This window comes from Lates calcarifer, linkage group LG20 (assembly GCF_001640805.2).
Source record: "Lates calcarifer isolate ASB-BC8 linkage group LG20, TLL_Latcal_v3, whole genome shotgun sequence".
Classification (NCBI taxonomy): Eukaryota; Metazoa; Chordata; class Actinopteri; family Centropomidae; genus Lates; species Lates calcarifer.
The window spans coordinates 10,493,204-10,511,212 of NC_066852.1; the positions used below are offsets into that span (position 1 = coordinate 10,493,204).

The 18,009-nt window shown below is 39.4% G+C and overlaps 1 protein-coding gene across 3 annotated transcripts in view; it reads right to left on the reverse strand.

Moving 5' to 3' along the window:
• The window catches only part of LOC108893730 (roundabout homolog 1), a 95,526-nt gene that overhangs the window by 49,918 nt on the left and 27,599 nt on the right, over positions 1 to 18,009 (reverse strand). For all 3 annotated transcript variants that reach the window (XM_051078457.1, XM_051078456.1, XM_051078458.1), the window contains one exon: positions 5,414 to 5,740. In XM_051078457.1, the coding sequence (XP_050934414.1) occupies positions 5,414 to 5,740 (327 nt within the window). The remainder of the gene's footprint in view (positions 1 to 5,413; positions 5,741 to 18,009) is intronic.

The window sequence follows — 18,009 nt, forward strand, 5'->3', positions numbered from 1 at the left end:
GAACAACGTTACATTCTGATAATATTGCCACACACCCAGAAGCCATATGGTCTTTGTCAGAAACTCTTGAGCACTTCCCCTCTCTTCTCCCTTCACTGTGCCGCTGCAAGCCAAACAAACTCTTCTCCGTACATCCTGGCACTCTGGCACAAATCTGGCTCTTGGAAACGCTGAGCCTAGGGGAATATAGTGACTAAAATTGTTTAGACAATACTCGCAGTGCACTCTCCCGAGTCTCCAGACTGTAAACACAAACCAGCTGTCCCCGGAGTGTGATACTTATTCACTGACTGATCTAACCATAGGCCAACTGGGACAGAACAAGGGAGCGGAAAACAGGATGAAGGAACAAGAGGCTAGCACAGCATTCACAGACTGTCACAGGCAATTGGAAATAAACATTGATATCTGACTTTGTGGCTGTGGATAAAGAGTATTTACAATGTGTCAGTGTTTGTCTATCTAATACTATCACTCCTCATCCATATGGAGAGAAAATGACAACTTTCCTGAGACATACCACTCTACTGCCACTTAGGATCTTTTACTGTGTTTATTCAGAGTGACTACAGACAGGATGTTGTCAGTGACAGTGACAGCCATTTGAAGTGAAGAACCATTAGTAAATGGATAGGGGCAGGCAGAGGGGGAACCTGACCTCTGAGAATCTGCCTCTCTCCTTAACGGCTTCGTACGTCTCCCGCACCCCGCTCGTTTCCAGCATAAGATTACAATCAAAGAGGAGCAGACAAGGAGACAGACCAGGGGTCCCACCTCAAGCTGTCAATCTCACTGCCTGACTGAGCTGCACATATCCCATGATCCACTTCAGAGGGTATGGTGTTACAGTGAACATGTCTGCCATGTTAATGCATTCATGTAATTACCACAAGCCATCACATGCCATCCACTGGCTTTTTTTCTTTTCAAAGTATACAAAGAAAACAAAACTGCATACATTTAGGATGATAAAATAGACATACTGAATGGAGAATTATGGGTATGAGTTATATATTTATCATTTTAAACATGGATGTTGTTTACTTTTACAAAGCATACATAAACATACATGTATGTAACCTGAAATTATGTAGATATATATTGCTGTGATGTTTTTTTTTTTTTAATATTTTCATTTTTAATTAAAAACAAAATAATTCTTCTCTAAATAATCACTGATTTAGTCATTATAATATCAGAAAATGTAAAAAGCTCCTCAGCCCCGAGCAAACTCCATCCACTGAGGAAGAGTATGAGATATAATTAAATGTTCCAGAAAAAGCTTTAAGCACACCTATAGGTAAAGGAGTGTTCCATGATTTAGCATTGCACTCCTATAAAGATGTCTGACCAGTTTTCTTAAAAAAAAAGATAGATGCAGCAGAAAACGGATATATCATCCTCCTTTTATTCCTCTTCCATTCCTCACATTCCTCTTCCTTGTCAAAACCTGCAGAATGGCTGGAGCTTCTGACTAATACGTGACTATGTTTACTGATTAATTTTCTGCTGATTGATCAACAAGTCACTGCGGCTCTGCATACTGGAGGATGTACTGCTGTGTATCGTAATCCTGTGTGGGATGGGACAAATCTACTTCCATGAAATGGAAATAAAACAGATTAAATGACTATACAGACAGAGGAATCAGAGGGGGGTGTTTCTGCCTTTGTCATCATAATTTCATATACATGAGGAGTTGTGGCTGCATAGTCTTTCCCTGTGGTTCATTACTTCATCACTGCAGTGTTGTGGCATAACCTTCAGCTGCACCACAAGCCTCAATTTCCTCTGGCAAACAGCATTGTCTAATTAATTTAAGAATAACATTTATTCCTCTTCCTTACTGAACCTAAAAACAGGTCTACTATCCAATAACCTTTAGAGTACACAGGCTGTGACTTTGCCTTCACCTCAATAAAGCGCTCCATGATTGAATCAAGTGGCTGAGGTCAATAGGACATATGTTCATTTCCCAGGGTCCTCTAGGGTCCCTGCAGGCAGGAAAAAAAAATATGCTGAGTGTCTTCTGTGACATTTATTGGATAGGAACTAAGTTATATGTCTTTTTTTATTCTTTTTCTCATTTCATCTTTTTCACTTTCAGGAAGGGTTCCACTCATCTGTGTGTGTGTGCATGTGCGTATGTGTGTGTGTGAGTGAATGTGTGCATGTGTCCATAAGCATGTTGTGTATGCTTACACAGTATTTCAAGCCTGTGGTCACGCTTCAGGCACCAGCACATACTACATCTGTCACTGTCTCTACCACGTCACCTCAATTTTCTGCAAACAAGTTTCACTTCTATGCCTTGAAGGACAGACACTTCTTCCTCTCTCTCTTCTGTTCCCATCTGTCTCTGTCACTCCTTTTCTGCTCCCATCACTTTATATCTATCAACCTCCAACACTGTCTTTTGTCAGCCATGTCCCTACTTTTCATCATTTCTTCCTTACATCATTTAAATCATAGAAGTAGCAGTAGAGAAAGTTACAGTGTAGTAAATTGCAAATTGGAATCAGCTAAAGGCTTTTATAAGTAATGAATTTTCCACCACAACTTTCGCATTTAGTTTGTCGATAAAGGATCAAGTGACTAAAGCTCTCAGGGATTCTTGTCAATGTGCTGCAGTGTCGTTTACTTCCTGAGTATCCAAGTCCATGAACTCATCATACTATATAAAAGAACATATTAATGACAACCAATCACGTAAATTAACTATGACTATTTAATGTTTATTTTTAGGGATGGTTGCAGAGCAAAGGATATTCATCAAATAGACTTATACCATCATATCTTAAGTGCACTGCAATTACAACTATAATTTAGTAAATAGTAAGTAAATGTAATGTATTCACTACTCTGCTGTAGTATCCCAGCATGCATCTGTTGTTGTTTTTCATTTTTAAAAAGTGCATCACATATTGAATAGTAATTAACTCATAATTCAAATATGTTTAAATTATAATTGGTTCTGCATTTGTTCTACAGTGTGCTGTATTTATATAGACAAAACATTTTTGGCAAAACTGTGCATTTCTAATTGGTCAGCTGGTCTGAAAATACAATAAGAGCCTTTTTAGCTTGATGACAGTGCATTTCTACATGATGGAATGGTGAATATCAAAATACTTGAACACTAGACATAGCAGTGTTGATAGTAATAATAGTAAAATTCTATAGTCATGATAGCCACGCGGGGCTGTATTTACGCACAGCAGTGCTTTGAGCCAAATGCTAACATCATCATGCTAACATGTTGATGTTAACCCTGGTCCCCATGTTAGGTTAACATGCCAACATGTACTAACTGGCACTATACACACAAGTATAACTGAGGATGATGGGAATGTCATTTTGGAAGTTGGCTTGGGAAATAGGATGTAAAATTTAACCTGATGATGGTGCTACATTTAATTTAAAGAAATTTGAATATATATATATATATATATATATATATAGCAAATTATACAACTTATATATAACTTACTGTGCATCACACAAAAGAGTGACCAGAACATGTCAGCTCAAAACCCAGACACCCTTTAGACAAAGAAAACTTGAAGCAATTAAAACACAACACAAAATTAACAAAACCTTAACCTGGCAATACAAATTATTCAACTTCCCCTGTGGACAGTTTAAGATCAATCCTCCTTTTAACACTCCTCAGCTTCTCAGTCCTGTCCTAAACTCCCTAACTCAGCAGCATTTGCCAAAGGGGATTCTGTTTTACCTCCCTAGCCCCAGGGTGACCCATGAATCTGCGTGACCTCTGAAGGATGAAGCTGGAAGACATAACTCATCCAGGCAGCTTCAACAAGTCCTCTCTGTGTTCCCCCTCGACCTTAAAACCTGGCAGTAAATTTAGTGAACTCCCAGTAATAAACTCTCCCCCTAGAGGGCTTAGCTTCTCAGGATTGGAGTGCTGATGTAGCATTACCATCATACCGTTTGACCATCTCTTTCATTATAATTCAAAAGGTGAAACGGATACCAGAGGGGTATTATTATTCTAAAACCTTTGCGAAATATCTGCCCAGGAGACTGAGCCTGTGTAGAGCTCTGCAAGCTGACGCAGCTGAGCAGCCCAGGGGATCGACAGTAAAGGTTGGGGAGCTCTGTGGTGTGTGAAGGCATGGCTGTGGCTGTTAACCCTTATCACCAACGCTTCCTTCTTTCAGTGCATCCTTTACTCTTGCTGTTTCCCAGTGTTGGGAATATGCATAAATTTAGCTTTTTAGTTTAGGTCTGTGGATCTGTAAGAGTCCAAACTCTGTTGGTCTGCATGATACTTTTCTTGGTAAGAGTAACAGTCAGATGAAGAAGATGAAGTCTTGTTGTTTAGAAGGAACTTGCATTCTGTGGTGCATGGCTGTTTACATCTCCACTATTTCATTATGATGCCAGGCTGATGCTACACCAATCTGACTCCAGTGTTTTTGGACTTGCAAAATCTGTGTCCCTTAGGGATTCACAGACCATCTGCACTTAAGCTATTCTGATGGTCGTAAGCCCTGACCTTTTGCCCTCTGCCCCCTGTCTGCTTCTCCACAGGCTTCTTTCCATCACTCCCAGCTAACCTATATACACATGCACACATACGTTTGGCTGCTGTATGTAACCTGACGGATTCCTGCCTGAGACATACTGCAGTGAAAGGCTGTTAAAATGGCAACAGCACACACTTGACACTTGCAACTCTACGATTCAGCGAGTAGACAATATCACCTGTTAGGAACACCCTCAGCCCCTCAGCCCTGGGGACTGAAGCAGACACGCAGCTGTTGCCATGTCTGACAGGTGGGTCACATAGCAAACTTCCACCTGTCCCACAGTCATAAAAAATGACTAATACTGGATCAAAAATAACAAATGAAAACATGTATTTAGATTGACATATTATGTATAATGAGATCAATGTAATTGATTGAGGTGAGAGTGCAAAGACACTCAATGCAAGATAAACAGTGATTGTAGTAAGTGTAAATGTATGTCAACCTTTGAAAAAAAAAAAAAAGCAAGTATTTTTGCACTTTTCCAACTTCAAAAAAGCTACTTACTCTCTTTGAAGACAGATATTAAAATCCCCCGCTATCATCATGCATATTGAGAGACTGCAAAATCAATTAAAATGTTTAAAAGAGCTTAGACAATTATCATCTGGATATCTGCGTATTATGCCTGGGTATTAGAGATAACTTCTTGGTTATTCTTAGTCAGTGGTTTAGCAATCTGGTAGATAAATGTTTGACTGTGTCCATTCCCATGTTAGATGCATTTACTGATGAATATACCCTGCCAGAGTTATGTGTGTGCACGTGAGTCGCATTATCTTTAATGGAATTATCAAAGTAAACACCTCTCAGAACTGTGATACTGTGACACGCCAACACACACTAACAGAACTTACTGGCTACTTCCAAGGATGCATTGTGACTGATCGCCTGGCCCAGGTAGTTTCGGGCCACGCACACGTAGCTTCCATCATCAGGCTTGCTTCGCCGTCCGTGGATGATGCGCAGGAAGAAGAGGGACCCGCTGGGCAGCAGCATACGGTGGGAGCGGGGGTTGTCGCGGTCCGTCTCAACGCGCTCCCCATCTTTGTACCATTCCACCGTGGGGGTTGGACGGCCCTCTGCCTTACAGTTGAGAGTGGCTGGTTCCCCCTTGGACACAATGAGGTCAGAGGGGTGCTCCACGATGCGGGGTGGGAAGTCTTCCTGGCGAAGACGAGACCCTAGAGGGTTAGAAGAGTGCAAAGGTGACAAAACAAAGATGAGGATCAGTTTCAAGTATACAATTTGCTGCAGGATTAGCTGTACAATACTTTCTGTACATGTCAGTGGAACACAAAAAAACACACCACGAAGATCCACAGCGAAATTTATCATGCAATCCCTCTTTGTAATAAAGAGAAGTACTAATCAAAACAGCAGCAGCTCTAAAGGAATTAGATATGGTGCATTATTATTGCTGTGCAAGTGCCTTGTATTAAAAATAATCCAGTTTGACAACATAATTACCACCCAATCAAATGTCGCTCATGAAACGTTTTACTTTTGTTTCAGCAGCTGGAAACTCACAAGGCTCTGAAAATTAAAAAAACCAAACAAACAATGCTGACATGTGAAATCCTCAGTAAGTAATATCTTTCAAAACATGTCTAGCCTCAAAGCATGTATTTGCAAAGATACTGTAGAGTTTTTGAGAAAAGCTTCAAGACTGAATCATAATGGGATTATAGTGTTATAGTGTGTTTTCAACAAAGTGAACCATTGTACTGGGTTAAATACTTAAATATAGTTTTAAACACACTGAAACCTCTGCTACTACAGATAATATTATAGGAAAAGCATGCATTCCCAAATGTATGATATATAGGTATTTTCACAGGACAGTTCATGAAAGATCAGTGAAACAAATATGGTGGAAAATCTAATCATATCGCATTGTAATATCTTTTTTTTTCCACAAATGACATTTCTGATATTCTGAGCAAAAGAAGGAAGGATCCCCATCCTCAACATGAGCCACCGCTCTCTCCTTCGCTCTACTGAAGTGACTTGTTTCTGTGTGTAAATGTATTTCTGTTACGTGTTGACCATCTTGAACAAATTTCACAGCAGCATCTGAGGTCATTAAACCAGCCACAGAAGTATGAATCAATACTTCCAATCATACCCACACTGACAGCCGCAAAATCACCTCTAATCCCTGATACACTATTGAGATGTCAGTCATTCTCTTTTCGTGGTGTTCTCAAAGAAACTGTGTAACAACGAGTTCCTGTGAGGCAGAGGACAAAGAAAACCTCCCTAATGAGATCCAGGTACACAACTCCAATGCCTCTGCAAATCTTACATTCCCTCCATGTCTTTCCAACCCCCCAGCACAGCCAAGCACGCACACAAACCCATCACCAACCATGTCCACACGCAGACCCCCACTGGTTCTCTTTTCTTTCTTCCCTCCAGTGCTGTGTAAATGCTGGAGAATCTGGTGAGGATTCTACAAAACAGACACATGTGCTGTTGTTTTGCAGAATCTAGATCAAACCTATAAGCCTAAAACTACAGTGCACAAGCAATTGTGCTAAAAGCTGCTAACAACACAATATATATATAGGGAGAGAGTGAAAAGAGGAGAAGATAACGGAAATGTGACATTAATGTTAGTCTTGCAACCACTGTTTACCTATTTTATAGCTGTGGGAACACTTTCCTGTTCTTTCATGCTGGTGCAAACACTATCTTACACAGTCGTCAGCAGGTCACGCTTTAATGTGCCAGTGTCCCTGTAAAGCAGATAATCACTGCCGTGCTCGACGGTGATGAGCTCCTACACTCCTGCTGCAACCAATAAATCCCACACAGACAAGTGTTTACCCAGATGGAACACCTCACACACTGTGAAGTAGGTGAGAATTTGATCCACTGGGTAGTGTGGTACATCTCTGTGTGTTTGCACAAATCTGCATTAACTGTATTTTCCGAAAGCTTATAAAGGAAAATGTAATATTATTTTAAGAGGTAGAGTATAACCCCCTCCCTTACACAAAAGGTCTGGAACAATGGGCGTATAATAAGTGCATAAGCTTATCATTTGGGAATGCTGTCACATGCATGTTTTGCATACAAAAGCTCCATATTACCTGGACAGCAGCAGTCAGACTAAATGGATATGGACTGCTGAGATAAGCCCTCCCACTGCCAGACTATTACATTGATTTTTTTTTTCATTTCATTTATTTGCTTCTTTGTCTTCTTTTCTTTTAATGCTGTTAAGTGGTCAACCTAGGTAAAAGTCTAAATTCTAATGAACTGAATTGAACCGAGGAGGTAATTTCCCACCTAAAAATGTTCCTCCGTAGCACCCCCAGCACTTTTTATACATACATATGTATATCCCCCGCTTCCAACTTAGTGCAATAGAGGGTGAACAGAATTGAATTAAAACATGACTAAGAGTCGACAACAACTATGCTAGCGGCTCTGTGACACTGTACTGGTGTCTTGAGCAAAATGCTAATGTTAGCAAGGTAATATGCCTACAGTGCTTACCACAGTCATCATCTTAGTTAAGCATGTTGGCATCATAACACTTAGTGGTTATCACAAAACCCAAAGTACAGCTTACGCTGATGGAAATGTACTGCAATTCGGAAATGTACTGCACAAATAAATTGGTTCCTAGCGCGAAAAGTTTGTTCCCAGGTGGAGTCAAAAAGTGTCAGGTTTTCAAGTGTGAACCTTGATGACATCAGTGGGCGTGTCATATTCTACAGGTTGGAAAGAGAAAATAAGGTTTAACCAAAACTACAGATAAGAAAGTCTACTAAACTAGTTGACTATTAATCATTTAGAAAACATAGGAAAATTCTCTTAAACAACATAAAAAACAAAACAATTAGCTATCCAAACTATAAAAAAATAAAAATAAAAGAAACGCAAAATCACTCACATAGCTGTGGGCAAAAAACATAAATATTTCATTTAAGTACAATTTTACACACTGTCTAGACATTTAAACCTATAACAGAACAATATAAACAAGGCAGCCACTGTGGCCTTCAGTCCCTGTTTACAACACACATGCTGCTCTCCTTGTTCTTAATTGTGTTGGGCTGATGCCTAAGGGTCCGTGCAGCTCCCAAAGCTTGCTGGCATTACAGAGAGGCAATATCAGCCCGCCACAAGTGAGCCCCCAGAAGACCAGGCTTTATCTGCAAACGGCCAGCAGCCAGCATTACAATCAGTATGCAAAAACATGAGCACAGATACACAGTGGAGAACATACATACACACTAAAGGTCATTTGTAGCACCTGTACCCCTATAAATATGTTTTTTTTTTCTTCTATCAGTCATCCCTGAGGCAGTTATGCTGTCTTGTGAAGATCTAGGGAGAGAAGGAGAGTGAAGAGCAACAAACACAAAGACAAACAAGCATGTCTGTAGTTTTGTCTCATTCTGTGATGAAGGAGGCGGATAGAGTGTGTTTTCTCCAAAACTGTGTCTCTCTCTAGAGAATTAAATAAAATGTGCGAGGAAAAAGCGAGTAAAAAGCTACAGAGCGTTGGAACAACAAGCCAGGCGTTTTGTATTTTACTCAAGCAGGCTTGGTGAATATGTAGAGCAGGAAAGAAAGCATGAGGGGATAAATTATTGGAGGAAGGCAGGAGGAAAAGAGGAGGTGATAAAGGGGGAACGTGGAGGTTTTAAAGCAACAAATCATGAGCACTGAGATTGTAATAACACAATGTGACAAATATGAGTGTAATTTACTGCAGCGTTGGTGGTCTTGCGTCGACCTACCCCGGTGTCATTTACAGTACAATACTGTATGTATTTAGAGTGTATGAAGGGAAGCTACTATGAGTGTTTGGATCCAAACCAAAGAAATATACAGAGAAAATATCAGATATCACAATCAAATTAGCTCGCTACACTGAAGGCGCACCAGCCATCCGCTCAGTATGAAAAATGACCCTATACAAAGGTATAACGCTTCACATCAGCTGACAGATGCATGGACACACACACACTAACACATTTTTCTGAGGCATCACTCTTAAGAACCTTGGATACTTGGGTTACAACTTTCAACTCAGATTCAAACTCAAAGTCAAAAACCTCCAAATTCACTTCTTAAAGAATGTGCCTATTACTCTCTGTGGTTTTCAGCAAACACGGGAGTACTAGAAAAACAGTGGGTGACATTTATTAATGTAGACCACTGTAGACTTAGTACCACCCTTCTGTGCTGCTGACAGCTGCCTGACACAGTCAGCTTGCTCAGTGACTCTGACACGAAGCCTACCTGAGCCACAGTGGAAATGGTAAATGGTGGAAACGGTAAATCTCTCCCTGTAGTACCGTGGGATTACCTATGCTCGAGTGCCAGCGCCACTATGGAAAGAGCAGCAGTCAGACACAGCTAATAAAGGCAGGCCGATTTTGTGGGAGGCTTAAGAGTGTGCAATAAATGGAACAGCTATGTCTTGTTAAGGCAGTCCTTTTGTTTCAGTCTGTAAAAGTCATTTAGTTTTCGTTTTTGTGACCCGTGGCACAAACCATGGATCAAAGTCCACACTTTTAATGGCAAGACAGAGATTTACAGAAGCTTCCATAGTTCACAGCGTCGCTCTTGTAAGTCAAATGACACCACATGTTTAAACAGACAACTATCTGAGGCCAGATCAACGAGGCAGATATCAAGAGAACAAAATGAAAAGAGAAAATAGAGAGATTTGGAGACTACAAGAGGATATGAGAGACAGACATGACAAGTTACACAGAAAAACTAAAGACCACAAGAGTACTGCAGGGGAAAACCTCAAGTAAGCTAACTAAATTATTTACATTGTTTTATATTTAGTCAGAATTTACAAATGCATTTTGAATTAAACTGGTTTGCAAGTGTCAGGGAGGATGATGGAAATTCTCCACCTTTGGCCTGATGTACAGCAAAAGTGTCAGTTTCACAAAAATAGCAGATTAAGTAAAAATTAATATTACAGAGAGAACCCTGTGTCTGAATAAGAAGTGAGTGCTGTCAGCATTTCCATCCTAAAATACACTTCACAGACCCAGACAAGACAGCCGTAAGACTTTGTGACACTTTACTCAGAGCAACAAAGTATTAGTGTGACAAGTGGGTGATATTATGCAAGTGTTTTTTGTGCATCACTGCGCCACCTTTGGTATTTTAAGCACATCTGATTATACAGAAATGTCAGCAAAACATCCAACAAATCCTCTCTTCTAAGGCCAAGTTCTGACTAATGTGCATTCAGCGCTACATCAAAGGAGCTACAACCAGAGAGACCAGGGACCTGATTTATAAAACTGTGCAGACTCTACAATAACAGGTTACACAAACACAAAAGATGAAATCATCAAATGAACAAAGTAACCATTATTTTTAAAAGCCATCCACACGCTCACCTATAACTAATTTCCTCCACACTAAAACATAATGAACAAGAAACGATGACCTTAAAAAAACTAACAATCATCCAAAAATGATCAGTAAATGTCAATTGTGAATATTCATATTAATCAGCATGTCATTTAATAACTTGAGCGGAAAAGGCATTATGCCAGACCACTGATCAAAAAAGAGAAACTGCACAAAGGCTTTTATGCAGGGTGAGGATAGATGTGCTATTGTTTGGCTGTATAGTCCTGATAAGAACAGTTTTTTTAATGATGGCACTGAAACAAATCACACAACTCAAAATGTATATGTTTGAGTGAAAAGCGCCATAAGGAGCCAACCTTTAATGTTTCTACACTAAAAGATTAGTTTGACTTTTTAGACAATATGCTTATTTGCATTCTCACTGAGAGTTAGATGAGAAGATCGAGAACACTCACATCTGTGCATACATCTGCATTATGAAGCTGCTTCCCCACCCCCCAAAAAAATGCACAACTTGTTGTTTTTACAATTTAGTTTTTGAAGGGACAAGATATTCTGTGTAAATTCACATTAATAGGCTTTTTTTTTTTTTAAACCTCTGGAGAGAGCCAGGCTAGCTGTTTACCCCCATTTCCAGTCTTTATGCTTAGCTAAGCTAACTGTGTCCTGGCCATAGCCTCATATTTATTGTAAAAATATGAGAGTGATATCATTGTCTCATCTAACTCTCAACAAGAAAGCAAATAAGCCTATTCCCCAAAATTTGAAACTATTCCTTTAACAAAGAAAAAAAAAACTCATTGGAAAATAAACCATTTGTGTTGCTCATCTCTTGGAGACACATACTCCAAACATACGCACACACTCATTCATTTGTAAAGTAAAACACAGGGAACCAATAAATGCCAGACATTCTTTCTCAGGCAGTATAAACTACAATTAAGTGGAACAGTTGAACACTGTCATTCACTCGAGTATGTGGGGGAAGGAATGTGAGTGTGTTTCTCTGCCTGTGTGTGGCCAGGACAAGGTGTCTGCAACCACACTCTGTCTTAAACTCTGCTAAAACATATGATCTCCTTAAATTGCATTTGTGCAGGTGATTTTAATCACATGGAAGTTATGAAATCTGTGTTTCTGTCTTCTGCCATGCTTCTAGCAACACACTGCACAATGTAGTAGTCTCCAGAGAGGAGAGTCAAGGTCATGGACAATGACAACACCTCCTGACTGCAGCACACAGATGTTCAGGGCAAAATATGAGCTGAGTGAAAATGTGTGAATGAGGAATAGGCTTAGAATTCATATTACAATATGTAGACTAACCACTGTTATAATTATTGTTTAATCTGCCAACTATTTTTTATGATTAATCAATTACTTTCTCTTTAAATATCAGAAAAAAGTGAAAAATGCTCATCAAAATTTGCCAGTCCTATCTCACATCTTCAATTTTTTACAGTGTCACAACACAGTACTATTTTTTTTTTTTTAAATCTACTTTTGGTTGCCATCTGTTAAATGCTGGGAAGGTAACAAGCAATAAAGTCCCCAGGGCAGAGTCGAACCAGAACATTGCTGGTGCACGATAAACATCTGAGCCAACTAGGTCACCAGGACTCTTTAACTGGAGAATAAGGCTGACTATGACACAACCACTGAGGGCAAAACATATTGCACCCCTCATCTAATTATTCCTGCAATTTGTATGAATGTAATAATAGCTTGTAAGTATACATGGCATATTCCCAGCTATGCTAATACTGTCTACTGGCAATGCTGGATTAAGTCAATTTTTTGTCAGCAGACTCTACATGTGTCCATCTTTATTTACTGACTAAATCCTGTATATTTCTTTGACATAGTGAGCAAGTAAACTGCAGTGGCTGAGAATCAGGGGCTTAGCCACCTGCATTTGTGATGAAAGAACACCTTTGGAGCACAACTGTCTGGAAAGGCCAGCAGCCCATCTGAGACACTTATCCTCACTCCATTAAATGTTCAGTGGAAAGTAAAGTGGTTGTATAGGCCATTGATTATAACTCAGGCAGAGCTTGAAAGTCAAACTTCCCATGAATGGAGCAAACAGTGAAGTGGCAAAGAGGTTGTTTGTTATTAAAGGGACAAAAAGTCACCCTGAGTGAATCTTACACATTTGTTTGATATGCAGTGATTTACTGTTTACCTATCTTAGATAGACTGCATAATGTATGTTTGACCATCTGCAGTTTATCATGTTTCCTTCATCTCCTCTGAGGCTTCTAAGTTACAAAACTGTCATTTAAAATGTTTTTGCTAAACAAACTGAATTAATACATGAATTTTACATTAGCTCCATGCTGTGTCATTGCATGTCACTAGTGCATGTCTGCATGACCTACATATATTTTCTGTCTTAATTGCGCCCCCGGTAGTGGCAGCCCAGATGTGAACTGACTGTCATACTGTGAAGGGAGGGAGACACTGCCCTGAGCACAGATCCTGTCTACAAAACTGAAGCCTTCTCACTGGACTGAACTCTTGTTTTGTACGTGTGTGCACGGAGACACAGAAACGTGCATGTACTGGATATGCCCAATTGACGATATTAAATAGACAAGTCAAACAAGCCTCTCAACTCATCTTCTAACGCTCGATTACTGTCTCTGTAACAAAGAGGCAGAATAAGTGGCCACAGCACTGGATGTTTTTGGACTGCACCGACACTAAAAGCAATCATGGCATTCGCTTAATAGTCTGAGAGGACATTAATAAGAGGGTACGCTGAGCCACAGGGGATTATGGGTCAGTGCTGTGTAGATTCACTCAGCTTTTGTTGGCATTGTTAATAACCTGCGTGTTAAAAGAGGAATGGGTCTCACTTAGCTCTGCAATGAACTCCACTGTGGGAAAGAAGGCAAATACCCACTCTATGGTATTAATACCCATCTAGTTGGATCACATTTACGTCTGACCTTAAATGAGTAGTTCATCACTTTGTGAAAAAAGCCTGTTTGTGTTAGATCGGTTAGATAAGAGGATCAATAATTCTCATGTGTGTCTGTTAAGTATAAAGCTAGAGTCTGGAGACAATTACCTTAACTTAGCATAAGGACTGGAACCAGGGGGAAACAGCCAGCCTAACTCTGTCCAGGGGTAACAAAAACACCACCTATCAGCACCTCTGAAGCTCACAAATTAACACGATGTGAGTGGTATCAATCTTCTGGTTTATCTCTTTGTAAGAAAGTCAATGAGTATATTTCGTAAAATGGCGAACCAAATTCCACACCCTCTCATGATATCGATGTTCAGCTATCTGATCTGCCAGCCACCTGTTTGACTTATGTGTGCTTCTTGGTGACATCCATGCACAAAGACTTTATGCAGGATATAGAATATATTACAAATGCCTCTCCAGCCATATCAGAGTTAGTTTGACGGACTTCTTTTTCTTCTTCTTTTGGTGTCCTTGCAATTAAGTTTATCAGACTCTCTGATTAATACCTAAAATGTATTAACCAGAAATTTGTTACATTTACTTGTGAATGTGTGGGATGTGACTTTTGTCTACTTTATGCCTGACATTGCTCCAAGAACAAGAAAGAACAACAAAATATGTTTTGTTGTTTTTCAAAATGGTTTCAGACATTGAGGCAGCAGTCTGACTGGTTCAAAAACAGCAGCGGGTGTCTGACACATTGGCAGCAGTCAAGCCAAGGAACCAAATGCAAATCTTATCAAAACACAGCTGTTGCTGCTGCTGCTGCTGCTGCTGCAACTGGTGCCACATTGTTAAGTGTTGCACTTGCTATAAAAATACATTTAATATACTTTTATCAGTAATTTTTAAAGAAATTCTGATGCAGTCTGCTGGGTGAGTCACAGCACACAGTGGCCAAAATATCATAGAAATAACAAATGGGAGTGCTCCTTATGACATTACCCATGCCAAAGATTTATGTTGAAATGGTAATGGTAATATTTCAATCACATGAATCACAAAATAAATACATAAAGCCAAGAATTTAATTTGTAAATGTAGTGTATAAGAGGAGACCCCATTCTAATACACTACGTGTTCGCTTTTGAGACAGTAGCAGAACCTGCAGGGAGGGGCTATACTGCAAGTTGCAATAAAGCACCGCAATGGGAGAAGCCAAGAAGTCAGAGTTCAGCACGGATGAGAATCAGCTTCTGGAACTCCATAATATCCTGACCTCTTTTTTCACCACAAACCTGCTTGTGTCAATCACTTCAACTGGGCAAATATCATTCTGGCTATGTTCTTGACAAATTGCTTTTCGCTTCCTTTTTGCTGTGAAGGACTGAAGCCTTTATGAACAGACTAAAGTCCATTTTTTATTGAAAATTTAGCTGACCCTTCAGTAAGCTTTTCCAGCAGATTTTTAGAAGCTGATTAAAACAGCTCATCTGGCAGCAATTTGGGAATTTATCTGTATGAACAGCTTTTTATTTGGCTCCATTTGTGGTGCTGCTGTTGATCACACATTGGCACGGGGCTCTGTTGTTTGTTGACGTAAAGTATACAGTTAAAGCCCAGCTTTCAAGCTTGGTTTGCTATGTAGCGTGGGTCCAAAAGTCTCTCTACATGTTCATGATTATTGAGACAAAAATGTTTTAAGTGGTGTTTCTGATGTAAACTGTTATTTTGTGTGTTCTTATAAATTGCGTTAAGAGTGCAACACTTTGCCTTCAATTTGAAAATCTTGGCAAAAGTTGTGATTATCTGCTGGTTGAGGAGAGGTTCCATTCGACTGTTAAATGTAATTGCAATGATTTATAAGGCTGCAAGCAAACAACGCTGATTGCAATAAACCAGCTTCAAAAATCCGGCCGCATTCAACACTTGATATCAATCTTGCATGTTACAATAAAGCTGCTGTTTGAAGTGAGGAAACAGTGCAGGTACTTTGTTAGATTGGAAGTAAAGCTTAAGTCCGCTCCCTCAGTTCTCATTGCAGTGGAAAAATCACAGGCAATTGGAACAAAATGTCTGTGAGATTAATGACTGTCTGAAGTTTCCTTTTATCTCTGTGTTCGTACACACAGATTCTGAACATGAGTTAATTACTGTATTTCAAAAAACAGCTGCAAAAGACGATGGTGCCTCCTTCTCCCTAACACCTCGACTCCATCCCCGTCCACACTTCTTGCTCCCTCATTAACCTGGGGCTTTTTTTTTTTTTTTTTAAATGACAATGACATTTCATTGGTTATCATACCACCACACAACCCCCGGTTATATGGACTTCCAAGAGAAGGCCCTCAGCTACAGCTTCAGCCTTCAGCTACAAGCATTACAGCAGAGAAGTTTCTTATGCCTCTCAAGTATTATTTACACAAACTCTAGAGCTGAACCAGTGGATGAAAAATTTGAAGATTTCTTATGAATCTTTCAGTGACACATCAAAAGTGGAATGAGGGAAAAGTAATAAAAAGTAATAAAAACTGTGAGACTGCAGATCAGTATATATTCAAAGAAGCTTATAATATTGATTGATGGCCATTATTACAATGGAATAGACAACAGCACATCATACAAATGTTACATGCTGAATTTTTAGCCCTTACAGCATATTATATTACTCAGTCCTTGACTAAACAAATTAAACATGATCAACTTTTTTCTTCAGTTACTTATGGTGAATGAGAGAAATACTAAGAATAAACCAAACTGATACAGCCAGACTAAAGCTATGTCTCTTGGTCAACATCTCCTCTCACATATCTACCCATACTTGGTGTGACATCTTGTGATTCCTACATCGTGCAGATATCTCCCTCTGGCTAATGAGTCTGCATGTCAAAATGTTTGAGATGCCTTAAGAGTCTGCATTCTACTGTCAACCTCTGGTTAATGAAGGTAACGTTACATACATCCTCTCTCTGTAATTAGAAAAGGTCAGTCATGCAGGCATTACCCTGAGACTGGCCTGCTGGTCCATCATCTTTCACTGAAGGCCTTACTGGGATGTGATAAGCCAAGTGAAGGACTGGTTTTAGTTTAGATGTGTTCTGATCAAGGCTGTCAGAATCAATTTTAACACTAGAATGACAGGCTCCTCTTAACTCTTCTTCCAAGACGTTTGGCAGATAATCAAATTCATCTTTGTAAAGGGACACTAACTAAATCTTTCTCAGCCCATAGTGGAAAATCTCTGGAAAACACATTGTCCATATTGTCTTACCTCCATTTACAATATACTGCATCAAATGTATTATTTTCATTTAAAAGATTTCAAACTCAAACTGACTGATTTTTTTTTGTTTGTTTGTTTATTTATTTGTTTGTTTGTTTGTTTTTTTGCAAAGAGCTTTTTGAAGTAAAACTACATGCCACATACATTGGAAAGAAATAATACAACATTAAGTGTTTAGCTACCCTTGCACTAATTCCCCAGTGGTTGAGTCATTCATAATATTATCAATTAATTATCTAATACTGCAACACTCCACTCACACTCATGCCTTGTTACAGGTCCAGATAAAGGCATCAGAGTTGCAAATTCATAACTATCAAAACCATCAGCTTCAGTTATTACTCCTGCAGCATCTCAAATGCCAGCTAATAATAGCTCTGCTAATTAAAGCAATTTATGCATGTTTTGGGCTCTTCACTGAGAGATGCTCTGGTGGGAAAACAGTTCTTTATGCTGCAGTCTTCACATAGGGGGCTTTGAACCCTGTCAGTAATGACAGGGAGAGATGAGGAGACGAATGAAGGAGAAAGATGAGAAGGATTGAGGAAATGGCAGAGGGATAATGCTCACCACTGATGTGTTCTCTCACAACACTGAGCAGTTCTTTTTATTAGAAAGTATTGGGTTTAATAGTCACAGCCGACCTAATTTGATGATATGTGTGAGAAAATGTGTGAGAGTACATCTATTTTCTGTGTGTGTCTAAGCATGAAAGTGAAAAAAAAAAAACTGTTAAAGATGCTACCAAAATGCTTATTGATACTATTGATTATTATCTGCCTGACTGGAGAGGAGATGACTCACACTTAGTTATCCTTGAGAAGCATCTCTGAGGTCATACCCTTACACTGACCTTTAAAGCTGTCCTTTCAAAATATTAA